This window comes from Dendrobates tinctorius, unplaced genomic scaffold (assembly GCF_039654945.1).
Source record: "Dendrobates tinctorius isolate UK_male_01 unplaced genomic scaffold, ASM3965494v1 ptg000003l, whole genome shotgun sequence".
NCBI classification, from domain to species: Eukaryota; Metazoa; Chordata; class Amphibia; order Anura; family Dendrobatidae; genus Dendrobates; species Dendrobates tinctorius.
Genome location: NW_027361671.1, coordinates 63086983 through 63102500, shown reverse-complemented (window position 1 = coordinate 63102500; position 15518 = coordinate 63086983). Strand labels below are relative to the sequence as shown.

General features: G+C 44.6%; 1 protein-coding gene across 1 annotated transcript in view; it reads right to left on the bottom strand.

Annotated features, from left to right (window-relative positions):
* DMXL1 (Dmx like 1) overlaps nucleotides 1-15518 on the bottom strand; it is a 288913-nt gene that overhangs the window by 94816 nt on the left and 178579 nt on the right. The window contains exon 8 of the mRNA XM_073554312.1: nucleotides 7417-7606. Within this exon, the coding sequence (XP_073410413.1) occupies nucleotides 7417-7606 (190 nt within the window). The remainder of the gene's footprint in view (nucleotides 1-7416; nucleotides 7607-15518) is intronic.

Sequence of the window (15518 nt, the reverse complement as noted above, 5' to 3'; positions counted from 1 at the left end):
AAAAAACTGCAGGAAGAAAACTCAACTCTCAAAGAAGAAATATCCCTGCTAAAATCATCAAATCTGCAACAAAACATGGACATAGCACCTCAAAGTATAATGAACACCCCAAAACCCACACATGCAGCAACTACCCCGATGCCTGACATATCACAGACCGGCGACAGCCCCGACCAGACCGAAACAACCTCAGCAATAAAAATACAGCAGACTCCCATACAGCAAACCAGAGCAACCAACAATCCTACAGAGGAAAACTGTGCCCTCATTCCCTGCAACAAAAATACAGCCCCAACACCACAGCAGTCAAAGACAACCATCACCTAAGGACCAAACGATGCACAAACAGCAAATGACCCAAATAGAACACCGATCCCCGACATCGTCCTAATAATAGACTCTAATGGAAAATACCTGGACACTAAGAGACTGTTCCCAGGGGCACAAGTCACAAAAATCCGCTGTTCAACAATCCCACAAGCAGAGAAGGTGATCAGTAATCCATACTTCACAGAGCCCACACACCTCATACTACACACCGGCACAAACAATGTCCAACAAGAGACAGTCACTCAGGACCTAAAAAAACTCGCAATAGCAGCCCAGCAAAAATTCCCCAGAACCAAAATAATCCTGTCTGCCCTGCTTCCAAGGAAAGAAATAAACCAAGAGGTAATCCAGCAAATCAACTCAGAGCTGGCTGCCAGTATCGCCTCAACACCAAATATACAGCTGGCAAGCCACCCCAGAATAACGCTCCGTCACCTATACGACGACAAACACCTTAATAAACAAGGGGTCAGCAATCTAGCAAAAGAGCTAAAGGACATGGTTCTAAACAGACCTCCGAGACTACAAGCAAGACGCCCACCAAACAGATGGCAAACCACAGCGATCCCTGGAGAGAATCCACAGAGAGGGCAAAGGAGACAACATGCCCCACAATGGCAACGCACAGCGATCCCCAATGAGAGTCCACAGACAGGGCACAGGAGACAACATGCCCCACAATGGCAACACAGAGCAACAGAGAACAGCAACATGGCTGAAATATGGACATTGCTCAGCACACTATGCAGCCAACTCATGGGACACCCTTAAAATATGCCACCCAAACCCACCACAAGAACGTGTTATGTCCTATGAAAATCTTTCTTCATTATAAGGTATATCGACCAAATATGACATCCTTAGTTATCAGCAGCTGGAACATTCAAGGACTGAATGCCTCAGCCTTTGGGGCCTTTGGGTCCAAGACAAATGACCCAGACTTCAAGCAAAAGCTAAAGAACATTGACATCCAGATCCTTCTGGAGACATGGGCCCGGGCAGAGGAGGAATCCCTGACACCCATGGGATACAGGGAATTTTCTCTCTCTGCCCAGAAAAACAAGAACATCAAACAGGGCCGTTGTTCAGGGGGCATACTAATATGGTACAAGGAGGAAATCAAAGAGCACATCAAGGCAGTAAAAAGAGGAGAAAGCCATATCTGGATGAGGATAAGCAGCACCATCCTCACCTCTCAGCAGGATATCTACCTCTGCGCAGCCTACATCCCTCCATCAGAATCCCCATACGATAAGCCGGACATCTATGAGGTCATACAGAGAGAGGCAGCCCAATTCCAGTCCATGGGCAGAGTGCTCCTCTGCGGAGACCTCAATGCCAGGACGGGTACAGAGAAGGACTACATGTCACCTGACGGAAACACATATGTAATGGGAGATGGATCCTTCTATAATGACTCAGTACAGACCGCAAGAAACAGCTATGACAGAGTGGTGAATAAAAGCGGCAGAACCTTGCTGAACCTGTGCCGGAGCTTGGGGCTGTATATAGTGAATGGACGCATCAGGGGGGACTCACAAGGGAGATTTACACTAAACTCCCACTTGGGCAGCAGTGTGGTGGATTACGCAATAACGGACATAGACCCAGCAAACATAAATGCCTTCATAGTCACCCCTGAAACCCACCTGTCAGACCACAACCAGACACTGCTGTACATGAGATCTACGGACAAACAACCCATAGAAAAGCCACACCTGACCAGTCTACACAACCTACCACCATCCTACAAGTGGCCCAAACAGTTATCCACTGAATACACCAACATGACTAACAGAACCGAGATCCAAGAGCTACTTGTAAATTTCAACACAAGTAGTTACGCATCAAACCAACAAGGGGTCAACGGGGCAGTCAATGACTTTAACAACATCCTAAACACCATGGCAGAGCTAGCAGGCATCAGAAGAACCAACCCCAAGAAACCAACAAATAAACAAGGCCAAAAATGGTTTGACAAAGAATGTAAGTCACTACGCAACTCCCTAAGGGTAGCCTCAAACCAAAAGCACAGAGATCCAAACAACAGGGACCTAAGAGCGGCCCATGACATCCTATAGAGGCAATACAAACGCACTCTCAGGGAGAAAAAACAGAGGCATATCTGCCAAGAACTACAGAAGCTTGAGGACTCCCTCAGGACAACTCATTCTGGGAGACCTGGAATCATATCGGCACAAAGCCCAAGCAGAGCACCCTCCACATCCAAAATGGCAACATCTGGCACAGCTACTTCAAAGGCCTCTACAAGAACATACCAGAAGAAGACCTAACCCCAGAACAGAAGTACCTAACCACTAAACTCAGAGACATGGAGGAGACAATCAAAGACTTCCAAAATCCTCTGGACATACCAATCAGTGTGCTGGAAATAAAAGACAGTATCAAATTTATGAAATGCAAGAAGGCCGCGGGCAGTGACGGCATCCTTCCAGAGATGATCAAATTCAGTTCCCCAGATATACATGCAGCACTGGCTAAACTATTCACCCACATCCTGAGTGCTGGCTACTTCCCAAAAAGCTGGAATCAAGGTCTCATAACGCCCATCTACAAGAATGGAGACAGATATGATCCAGCAAACTACAGAGGAATATGTGTTAACAGCATTCTGGGAAAACTACTTAACAGCATTATTAACAAAAGGATCATCACCTTCCTCACCCAGCGGGACACCCTCAGCAGAAGCCAAGCTGGGTTCATGCCAAACCATCGCACCACGGATCACATCTACACCCTGCAAAGCCTCATCAAGACCCACATCCATAGAAAAAAACAGGGGAAAATATTTGCATGTTTTGTGGACTTCAAGAAGGCCTTTGACTCAGTGTGGCACCCAGGTCTGTTCCTGAAACTCCTGGAGAGCGGAATAGGTGGCAGAACCTACGACGTCATCAAGAGCTCATACGCTGAGAATCGGTGCAGCGTGAAGGTGAATGGAAAGAGGACGGCCTTCTTCCGGCAGTGCCGTGGGGTAAGACAGGGCTGCAGCCTGAGCCCAACTCTATTTAACATCTACATAAAAGGACTGGCAGCGGCCCTGGAATCCTCCTCTGCCGCAGGTCTCAGCCTGCACGACCGAGAGGTGAAGATCCTGCTGTATGCAGACGACCTCCTGCTGCTTTCCCCAACCGAGAGAGGCCTCCAAGATAGCTTGGCCGTGCTGGAAACATTCAGCACCACATGGGCGCTGCCCATCAACCAAAAGAAGACCAAAGTCATGGTGTTTCAAAAGAGGAGTTCTAAAGAAACCTCCACTTCCTCCCTCACACTAAATGGTGCCACGCTAGAGAAGACAAGCAGCTATACCTACCTCGGTCTGGAGCTAAGCCAAACCGGGAGCCTCAAGCAAGCAGCAGAGACCCTGAAAGGGAAAGCATGCAGAACCTTCTATGCCATCAGAAGACAAATGTACCACCTCAAACCACCGGTGAGAGTCTGGCTCAAGATATTCGACAGCGTCATCACACCTATACTGCTATATGGCAGCGAGGTATGGGGTCCAGCAACCTATCCAGACCAGAAAAAGTGGGATTCCAGCCCAACCGAAGTCTTCCATCTGGAGTTCTGCAAATATCTCCTCCAGGTACATCGCAGCACCTCAAACATAGCCTGCCGGGCAGAGCTGGGCCGATTCCCCTTATAGCTCACTATACACAAGAGGGCACTATCACACCAGGTGCATATACAGAACAGCAACCCCAGCTCCTACCATCATAAAGCCCTGCTGAGCTAGAGCCAAGAGCAAGCCAGGAACCTCGGCAGCCAGCTCAACCAAAGTCAGCAACACACCCTAACTAAAGCCCAAATAAAAGATCTCAGAGAGCTGCAAGATGCAATACATAGAGGGTTGGAAGAGTGAATTGGAGAACTCCCAGAAACTCACCATCTACCGGTCACTGCGGAGGGACTACACACTGGCTCCATACCTGGAAAGGCTACGCCACCCCAAAGACAGGCAGACCCTGAGTATATACAGATTAAGCGCCCACAACCTAGAGGTGGAAACAGGGCGGCACCGACAGACATACAAGCCACGAGAGAACAGACTGTGCCAGCACTGCCAGCAGGGGGCTCTGGAAGATGAGGTGCACTTCCTGCTGCACTGCAACAAATACTCAGCAGTGAGGGACTCCCACTTCCAGAAACTTACGACCCATACCCCAGACTTCCCATCCATGGACGAGGAGAGGAAACTCTGCATCCTACTGGGGGAAGAATCAATGGTGGAGGTCGCCGCCCAATATGTCACCACATGTCATAAGATGAGAGCAACTAAAGACCTCCAAATGGACAATCACTCCCCAAATTTTGCCCCCAACACCCCATCCCCACTACCCTAATCCACTCCCCTGCCACACTTGTTTTCTTGCTTTGGCAACACTAATTGTATTTTGGTCCTGCCAATAAAGCCTATTTGAATTTGAGAGGGGGAGAGAGAGAGAGAGAGAGAGAGAGAGAGAGAGAGGGGAGAGAGAGAGAGAGAGAGAGAGAGAGGGAGAGAGAAGAAGAGAGAAGGAGAGGAAAGAGAGATTTTCTCCAGCAGCTAGATTGGATTCAGGGTTAAATGTGTAGCAAAAGGCAAAAATGCGGATCTAGCCGCCAAAAAAACATTGCATTGTCCGTCCGGTGATGTCAGCGGACGCCAAAATTTTGGCGGATCCGCCGACATACGATGCAACGGACGAGAGTCAGTCAAAATCTGCCGATAATGAAAGTCAATGGGGAAAAAAACAGATCCGCCAAAAAAAATGGCGGATCCGTTTTTTTTTTTTGTTTTTTTTTTAAAACGGCAGATTTTGACTGATGGTGACAAACGGATGTGTGAAACAGGCCTTAGCCATAACCTTGCATTATCTTCTCCCCCCCGTAAAGGTCTCTGTAGCTTTTTGTTCTAATGTATAAAGTCGGAGGATTATGTCCTTGGCTAGTTACTTGGCAACTAACGTCTGACAATATTGCCAATAACTGTTAATTCTGATCTAACAAGGTCTGAAAAAAGTACGTAACAACCCAGCACTCCCAGCAGGCTTCATCACAGCTCAGTCGCAATTGTGTAGACATCAAGTAACTTAACATGATTGTCACAAACACACAAGCATTGCTGTACATATAACATAACACTAGGAATATGAAATATTTTGGACAATGATCTATTGTTAAAACACATTGTTGGGAGAGGGGATGTGATGGAGGTTATTAACAACCCAAAATTGATTAAAGTGGTGCAAATATATAAAAATCTGGGTAGACTACTGCACATAAGAAAAATCCTGAGTATGAAAAAACTTTTGGTGCTTCATAGTGCACATCAAGTTAGTCTGGTCAATACCAACCCCTTCTGCCATAGAATAACGCTATAAAGAGTGGCTCCCGGTCACCATGGATGGGGATATTCACATTTTTAGATCTCTCCCTTCCCATTTCAATTCTGGAACGATTGTGGCACCGAAAACTTTCTCCCCACCCAATAGTTGTCGCCTCCATACCACTCTGCATTGATGCAGTAATTGATGCAAATGGAGCCCCGACCAAGTATTCAGTGCATTTATTGAACATACATTTCTGTAGGCCAACATTAATAGAAAAACACTGGAAATAGATCACTCTGTTTGTAATGACTCTATAATATATGAGTTTCACTTTTTGTATTGAAGAACTGAAATAACTTACCGTAACTTTTTGATATTCTAATTTTGTGAGAAGCACCTGTATATATCTGTCACCGAGAAAAACTTAACTCCCATAGATAGTAACATCACGGAGAAACGAGGGCTTAGATAAGATTAGTGGTGTAGGACTACCGTCACTGTGCTATGCCCCCCTTCATTGTTTACTAGGCACATTTATTCCCCTTAATTACAAAAGGACTTCACTTACTACACTGTGCTCCATCTCCAAAGTTTGAACAGTGGGGGTAATAGTTCTAGCTTTTTATGTAATGGATAATAATATATAATTTAGGCTATGCGCCCACGTAGCGTTTTATTCCGGACACTAAAAACCGGACTCCTTCCCAGAAATCGCACGTTTTTTTTTGCGCGATTTCACCGCGATTATGATCGTGATTTTGCCGCGATTTTCGAGTGCGATATTCAAGCACTTTCCAAGCGATTTGAAGCATCGCTTGGAAAGTGATTGACAGGTTGGTCACACTCGTCAAACATAGTGTTTGACAAGTGTGACCAGGTTTTTACTATTGAGGCCGCCTATGCGGCATCAATAGTAAAAGATAGAATGTTAAAATGCTTAAAAAAAAAAAAAAAAAAAAAAAATCGGGGTATATTTGACCTTATGGCGTCCCGAGCTGCCATCGCGGGCCTCAGCGTTCCCAGTAATGCCTTGCGAGACCTGTGATGACGTAGTCTCGCGTTGCTATAGCGATCTCGCGATACCGCTAGAGTCACGCGAGACTACGTCATCACAGGACCTTGCCGCAAGGCATTACTGGGAACGCTTAGGCCGGGAATGCAGCGCGGGACGCCGGAAGGTAAATATACCCCGATTTTTTATTTTTGATTCTTTTTTTTACAGGGGTATGGTGCCCAGGGCCTGGAGGACAGTCTCCTCTCCTCCACACCGTGGGTACCAACCGCACATGAGACGCTTAACTTCCCGCATGGTGGGCATAGCCACATGCGGGAAGTAAGCGATTCTCATGCATTCCTATGGGTGCGGAATCGCGGCAATTCTTTGCGATTCCGCACAAAAGAATGAGCATGCTGCGATTTTTTCCGCGATGCGATTCCGCCGCGGAAAAAAGCGCATCATTAGCACAGCATGTGCTGAATGTCATAGGAATGCATGGGGTGCGTTCTGTACACGATTTTTAAACGTTTTCACGCCGAAAATCGAGGCAAAAACGCTTAAAAATCGCTACGTGGGCACACAGCCTTATAGTGATCTATTGTTAACATACTACATTGGTGTCTACCGTATAAAAATGTACCAACGTGCTCTGACGCGCCACTATAATGTGTAAAGCGGCCACTAGGTGAATTTGCCATTAAAAGCAGTTAAGATTACACGGTTACAGGTTACGAAGTCAATAACTGCAGTCCTCACCTCCAATGCACTCTGCACACGCTCTTTACTTGATGGATTTCTTTTGAAGTTATTATTCAAGCTGTCAGGCTCAATTTTTTGGCTAAATCCATCACCACATAAAAGGCTGTCGTTAGGCAGCAAGGTCTCTGACCAGAGCCGACAGACATTGTCCTTGCAGCAGGTGAGAAGAACATTACATACAGAACCACTGTAAGGGGAAAAACAAAATACTATTATGGAACAGAGTATAACACAGTAGAATAAAACATCACATTGGGATGATGATGATTCTGGTGTTCAGCAGTGCACTGCCTCTCCTTTACACATCAGTGCGGTTCGGCCACAGTTCCCTCCAGGCCTAATTCACATGGTTTCATGCTGGTATGCTGTGTTTTTGTGTACACAAAAAAATTAAAACACAAAAAGGTGACATTGCTTTGGTGTGTGATGCATATAAAAAAAACACCAATATGAATAAGTGTAAGGGTCACAGGAAAACTCAACTAGCACACTAATACCATAGGGTTGTAATCCAGCCTCTGTAGTGGGTGTGAGAAAGGTTGCACGTTTTTAAAATTTTCATTTTTTTTAATGGAGGTAGGGGCTTATGAGAAAATCACTGATGGCAAAACCGGATAGCGATCGAACAGATGAAAAACTTATCCAAAACAATGATGGAAAAACTGGTCTGTTTTCTTTTTTCACATACGAGAAAAAAAAGCGATGTTTGAATGAGGTCTGTTACAGAAAATCTCTGACATTAAAATGCAATGTGCAGTAATGCTTCACTCAGAAATCTATTGCTTTTTTTCTACGGTACTCTCATCAGTGTAGTGAATCCGAATTTCATCAGTATGTTAGTTTTTACCATCAGTGATTCATCAGTTTTTCACATATGCATAAAAATAAATAAATCATACGGGATTCTGAAACTTCTCCTGACAGTGAAGAACGGACAGCACAAGGATGCCATCAGTGTGATGTCTGAGGTGTTCAAGGACTAGTACACTTGCATTGGCAAGCTTGATCTGTGACTTGGATCGATAATGGACGTGTCCAATTTCTTTTTGCAGACACTCGGGTACCACAGGCTGAACAGACGCATGCTCGTCTAACCCAATTGTTCTCATTAACGTTATAGAACTACAGTATACAATAGGCAGGTTTATAAGGTGGAGGAGTATTTCTAATGGTTTGGTCACAAGTAGGAGATTTGTAGCTGAATGTATGAGCTTATTCTAGGCATCTTACCATGTGCATGATAAAGAGAAAAAAGACATTCACACCAATCTCCAGTCACAGAAATATCTGTAACAAATTTATATCATGCACTCAGAATAGATTATGAAAGTGTAAAATACAGTACTTAACATTAAACTTATAGGGTATGGGGATAAGCGATAACTTCCCAATCACTGGAGGCTACACTAGTCTGGGGAATGGGGCTCTGAAAAGTTCATCTGAAGGAAGTGGAGGTGAAGCATGCACATCTCCCTCCATTCATTCTCAACAGGCTAGTCTCGCAATCTCCCAAATGCCCATCAAGAATGGAATGGAGGCGCGACCTCTGATTTATACAGACGGCACTCTGAAGAGCTCTAGTATCAGGATTCAGTTGGAATCCCAGTGATCAGAACCCCAACAATCGAGAAGGTATCCTTTATCCTGTGAATAAGAGATAACTCCTAAACTTGATACATAGCCTAAACATTAGAAGGCCTACACTTAAAGGGGTTGTTCAGTTAAAACTGATAAGTCTGCAGTCACTGTGTGACTGCAGACTTATAAATCCCTCCAGAGAACGCACTCTGGTCTGCGGGGATTCACTGGTTTCAGATTCAGGAACAAAGGATATGAATGAGTTATACAAATCCCCGGCTAGTGGGGTATGTATCTATGTATGTATGTAGATACATACATAAACATAAATTTACATATAATAAACACAAGCCATAGAGACCCTGAAGGACAAGGCCTGCAAAACCTTCTATGACATGCAAAGAAAACTATCATTTGAAGCCTCTAGTGAAGGTCTGGTTAAAGATCTTCAATGCCATAATCACCCCAATTCTCCTGTACGGCAGGGAAGTCTGGGGCCCTCACACATACCCAGACTGGTCAAAGTGGGATTCCAGTCCATCAGAAATATTCCACCTGGAATTCTGTAAACACCTTCTCCAGGTCCATCGAAGTACCACCAAGAGTGCCTGTGGGGATGAGCTGGGCAGATTCCCACTGCACCTAGCAGTCTTGAAGAGGGTGCTGCCCTTGAGGGCTCACCTACAGAGTAGCAATCCAAGCTCCCATCAACATACAGCCATGCTACATACAGGTAGTTCCCACAAACCCAGACCTTCAGGACAGCTAACCAAACCCAACCTGACCGAACCGTCAACCTAAGTAACATGATAAAAGCGAAAATCAAAAAGATGGTAGAAAATGGGTAGGAGAGGTACGTCAGTAACTGGAAGAAAGAGTTCAGCATCTCACAGAAACTAACCATGTACCAGAGTCTACAGAGACTGCAGACTGGCTCCATATCTGGAGGAACTCTCGTACCCCAGAGACCGACAGATCCAGCCAGGTCCTGAGAATCTGTCCATCTCGTCCGCCGGCTCAGAAAGAGTTACAAGTCCGGGGAAGACAGACTGAGCCTACACTGTGACCTGGATACCCTGGAGAATGAGACCTACTTCCTGCTACACTGCACCAAATACTCAGCAGAGAGGGGAGACTAACCAATCTCTTCCCAGATTTCAGCTCCATGAAGGAGGAAGAGAAAACATATATCCTGCTGTTGGAATAGGAGAGAGCGGTGGAAAGAGCAGCGAAGTTTGTGAGCGCATGATGTAGGCTGCGAGAAAGACAATCATGATAAGCCAAGGACTTCATTAGCCCCCAACCATCGTTTCTGCAGCCCCCACAGTTCAGATTCCCGACTGAACACGATCTTTGATAAAACTAATGTTTATTTGGTCCTGCCAATAAAGCATCTTTGAATTCGGAAAAAAAAAAAATTATACACACACAAGTTTGTGTGTGTATGAATATATGTGTGTAAGTACGTACATTATGTACGTACTGGTGCATCTCACAAAATTAGAATATCATCAAAAAGTTAATTTATTTTAGTTCTTCAATACAAAAATTGAAACTCATTATATAGAGTCATTACAAACAGAGTGATCTATTTCAAGTGTTTATTTCTGTTAATGTTGATGATTATGGCTTACAGCCAATGAAAACCCAAAAGTCATTATCTCAGTAAATTAGAATAATTCACAAAAAACACCTGCAATGGCTTCCTAAGCATTTAAAAAGGTCCCTTTGTCTGTTTCAGTAGGCTCCACAATCATATGGAAGACTGCTGAATTGACAGATGTCCAGAAGGCAGTCACTGACACTCCACAAGGAGGGTAAGCCACAAAAGGTCATTGCTGAAGAAGCTGGCTGTTCACAGGGTGCTGTATCCAAGCATATTAATGGAAAGTTAAGTGGAAGGAAAAAGTGTGGCAGAAAAAGGTGCACAAGCAATGGAGATAACTGCAGCCTTGAAAGAATTGTTAAGAAAAGGCCATTCAAAAATTTTGGGGGAGATTCACAAGGTGTCCTGCTGCTGGAGTCATTGCTTCATGAGCCACCGCACACAGACGTATCCAGGACATGGGCTACAAGTATCGCATTCCTTGTGCCAACCCACTCAGTAACTGATGCAAAACGAGCCGCAACCAAGTATTGAGTACATTTACTGAACATACATTTCAGCAGGTCAACAATTTGGATTTTAAAATTATTTTTCAGGCTGGAGTTACATGACTTCTGGGTTTTCATTGGCTGTAAGCCATAATCATCAACATTAACAGAAATAAACACTTGACATAGATCACTCTGTAATGACTATGTAATATAGGAGTTTCACCTTTTCAATTAAAGAACTGTAATAGAATAACTTTTTGATGATATTCTAATTTTGTGAGAAGCACCTGTATGTATCTATATACAGAATATGTGTATGTGTATATAAATATCTATCTATCTATATACAGGGGTTAGACAAAATAATGGAAACACCTGGAAACATCAACAAAAGGTAGTTTAATATGGTGTAGGTCCACCTTTTGCGGCGATTACAGCCTCAATTCTCCGAGGTATGGATTCATACAAGGTGTGAATTGTTTACAAAGGAATTGTAGCCCATTCTTCAGTTAAAACACCCTCCAGTTCTTTGAGCGACGATGGCGACTGAAATCGACGTCTAACTTGAATCTCTAAAATCGACCATAAATGCTCAATAATGTTGAGGTCTGGGGATTGTGGGGGCCAGATGAGATGCTCAACTTCATTACAATGTTCCTCGTGCCATGCTTTAACGATTCTAGCTGTATGAATTGGTGCATTATCATCCTGAAAGATGGCGTTACCCTCCGGGAACAGTGCTTGAACCATAGGATGCACTTGGTCGCCCAAAATGCCTAAATAATCACGGCAGTTAATTCTTCCATGAAGGGCTATCATTGGCCCGGCGAATCTCCACGAAGTAGCACCCCAGATCATCACAGAACCTCCGCCATGCTTTACGGCTGGGATAAGGCAGTCTGGGTGGAATGCTTTTCGGCTGTCTCCAAACGTACACTCGGCCAGAGGTCGGAAATAGGGTTAACGATGATTCGTCTGAGAATATCACATATTTCCACTGCTCGAGGGACCAATTCTGGAGGTTTCTACACCACTCTAAACGCTTGGAAACATGTGTCTTTGAGAGCAGCGGTTTTCTAATTGCAGCTCTTCCAAGGAATCAAGATTTGTGCAGCTCCCGATGAACAGTTTCGTGGAAAATGGGTTCTGTAGGTGTTCATTGAGCTCAGCAGTGATTTTCGGAGCCGTGGTCTTGCGATCCTCTCTCACAATTCGCTTTAGAGTCTGACGGTTTCTCTCAGCCACCTTCGACTTTCGGCCGAACCTGTGCTTTGCTGCGGACGGTTTTCCTTCTCTTTCAAAGGCAGTCATTACTTTGGAGACAGTACCTCTTGGCACGCCAAGCATTCGGTCACTTTCTGTTACACGAGCGCCTGCCATACGAGCACCAACAATTTGGCCTCTCTGAAAATCCGAGCGGTCTGCCATTGGTATCAGGTTTTCATCAATGTTCTTACAATTCTGCAAAACAAACAGTTAATTTACATACACATCACATAACTCAAATAATCAACTCCAAAACATTACCATATGTCACGGTTTGCATGTTTATAACATGTTGGAAGATTATGATGCCAAAACGTTCGGTGTTTCCATTATTTTGTCGAACCCCTATATATATATATATATATATATATATATATATATATATATATATATATATATATTCATATATGATACAGGTATATACTGTGGTGTAGTGACCACTGTGTCCGCTAGGGGGTGCTGTGTGGATGTCACGAGAGAGAGGATGAGTGGCAGAATCCTGAAGGACCGTTGTGTATCTTAAGGTGGGTGGCCTTGAGATGGAGAGTTATGTATGTGTGTTGATCAGCAATGATATTGCTGAGGTGTTGTTTCAATGTGTCAGGGAGAAGTATCCAGGCAACTGGGGAGATGGGCGGAACCAGTTAACTACAAACCCACCCAGGGGGTGTGTTTAAGGACGCTATTGCAAAGAGTGTGTGAATGGGTCAAGGACCTGTGATGAGGTCATAGCCATCTGACCCGGTGGGCGTGGCTACGGACCATATATGGTGGCCAGGGTAGGTCACATGTGGTGAATGCTGGCACCCGGTTGGTCCAGGGTGGAAGGTCTCGCTGAGATGAGGCTTCCTGGCTAACAGCCTGTGAAGTGGCTGTGAGTAATGGCGACGTGTGACTGTTAGTTCCCTGGAGGGAATGAACGTGTGCAGCATGGTGAAGCAGCATGAGGAAACCCTGACAGGGTGAGAACTTGGGGCTAGAAAGCCTGCGCATTGAACATTGCATAACTTATATGACTACAGGATAACCGAGGGAAACTCTGTAATGGACGCTATGCTGATTATATGCTGTTTTCTGTTGCTGTGATGGTTTATGATGCTGAATAAACCGAAGGGACTATGATTGCTTTGTGGAAAACCCGTGCCGTATCTGTTTTTTTGTGGCTGCAAGCGAGTATCCCCTATTTGAATAACAGCGCTACCTCACAATACACATACAAATTGAGGGTTGGTATTTGCCTGGGGGGCTCAGCACCCGGACTCTTTCTTTGTGCTGCTCTAATTTTCTTGTTCTTATATATCCATCCATCTATATTTTATCTACAGGGTGGGCCATTTATAAAGTTGAATCCAAAATGGCCACCATGGTCACCACCCATCTTGAAAAGTTTTCCCCCTCCCATATACTAATGTGTCACAAACAGGAAGTTGATATCACCAACCATTTCCTTTTTATTTAGGTGTATCCATATAAATGGCCCACCCTGTATATCTATCTCTCTGTAGAGCTCTTGCAAAAATTAAGAGACCACTGCAAAATTTTCAGTTTGTCTGATTTTTCTCTTTATAGGTATATTTTTGAGTAAAATGTAAATTGCTCCTTTATTCTATATACTGCTGTCAACATGTCTTCGAATTTCCAAGCACTAAATTTTGTATTTATTTTCAGAAAATGAGAAATGGTTAAAACAACAAAAAAATGCAGTGGGGGGCGTGGCTTGCCTATGGCGGGATAGGAAGCAGGGAGAAAGAGCTCCGGCGTATACTCAGCATTACCACTCCTCAGAGACATCCAACTGACCCCAAACAACACAGCATGGTGCAGGGGAAGAGATCGTCATCAGCCTCAGCACCTCTGAATAGAGAGGGAGGCGAAATCACCCGTTTCCTGGATACAGGAGAAAGGATCTCTATCATATAATGATACCCCCCTCATTGTGCTACCGGACTTGTCCCATAGAACATTGCAGCTTCGTCAGGCTCGGAAGCCTCTGCTAAATGTGCTCAAGGATAACGGGATCCAGTACCGTTGGGATTACCCTTTTCAACTAATTGCCAAAAAGGGGGGGAAGACAGTGGTTTGCCGTCACCTGGGAGACCTTCCAAAGTTCGTTGAAGTGTTGAAGATTCCTGAAGTGAGACTGCCAGATTGACCAGTGTCAAATAGCCTGGAACCATTACCCACCAGAGAGCACTGGCACGCATAGCTTCTACAAAGTCAAGACAAGCAGGGAAAAGCCATCCATCAACAGCTCCATGAAAGGAAAAAGAACTGCTCGAAAAAAATGCAGTGTTTGCAGACGTCAAATAATGCTATGAAAACAAGTTCATAATCATTTAGAAACAACAATACTAATGTTTTAACTCAGGAAGAGTTCAGAAATCAATATTTTGTGGAATGACCATGATTTTACTCACAGCATTCATATGTGTCTTGGCATGCTTTCCTCCAGTCTTTCACACTGCTTTTGGGTGACCTTATGCCACTCCTGGCACAAAAATGTAAGCAGTTCTTCTTTGTTTGCTGGCTTGTAACTATCCATCTTCCTTTTGATTATATTCCAGATGTTTTCAATGGGGTTCAGGTCTGGAGATTGGGCTGGCTATAATAAGGATTTGATGTGGTGGTCCATCATCCACACATTGATTGACCTAGCTGTGTGGCATGGCGCATTGTCCTGCTGGAAAAAAGTCCTCAGAGTTGGGGAACATTGCCTGAGCAGAAGATATCAACTGTTTTTCCATAATAACTTTGTATGCGGCTTGATTCATATGTCCTTCGCAAAGATTAACCTGCCCAATTCCAGCCTCGCTGAAGCATCCCCAAATCAACGATTCTCCACCAAATTTCACAGTGGGTGCAAGACACTGTGGCTTGTACGCCTCTCCAGGTCTCTGTCTAACCATTAGATGACCAAGTGCTGGGCAAAGCTGAAAACTAGACTCATCCGCGAAGATTGCCTCACTCCAGTCCTCTATGGTCCAATCCTTATGTTCTTTGGCAAACTTCAGCCTGGCTCTCCTTTGCTTCTCAATGATGAAAGGCTTTTTTCTACCTTTACATGACTTGAGCCCTGCCTACAGGAGCCTGTTATGAACTGTTCTTGCCATGCACTTCACCCCAGCTGCCATTTGCCATTCCTTTCGTTGGTCACTTGA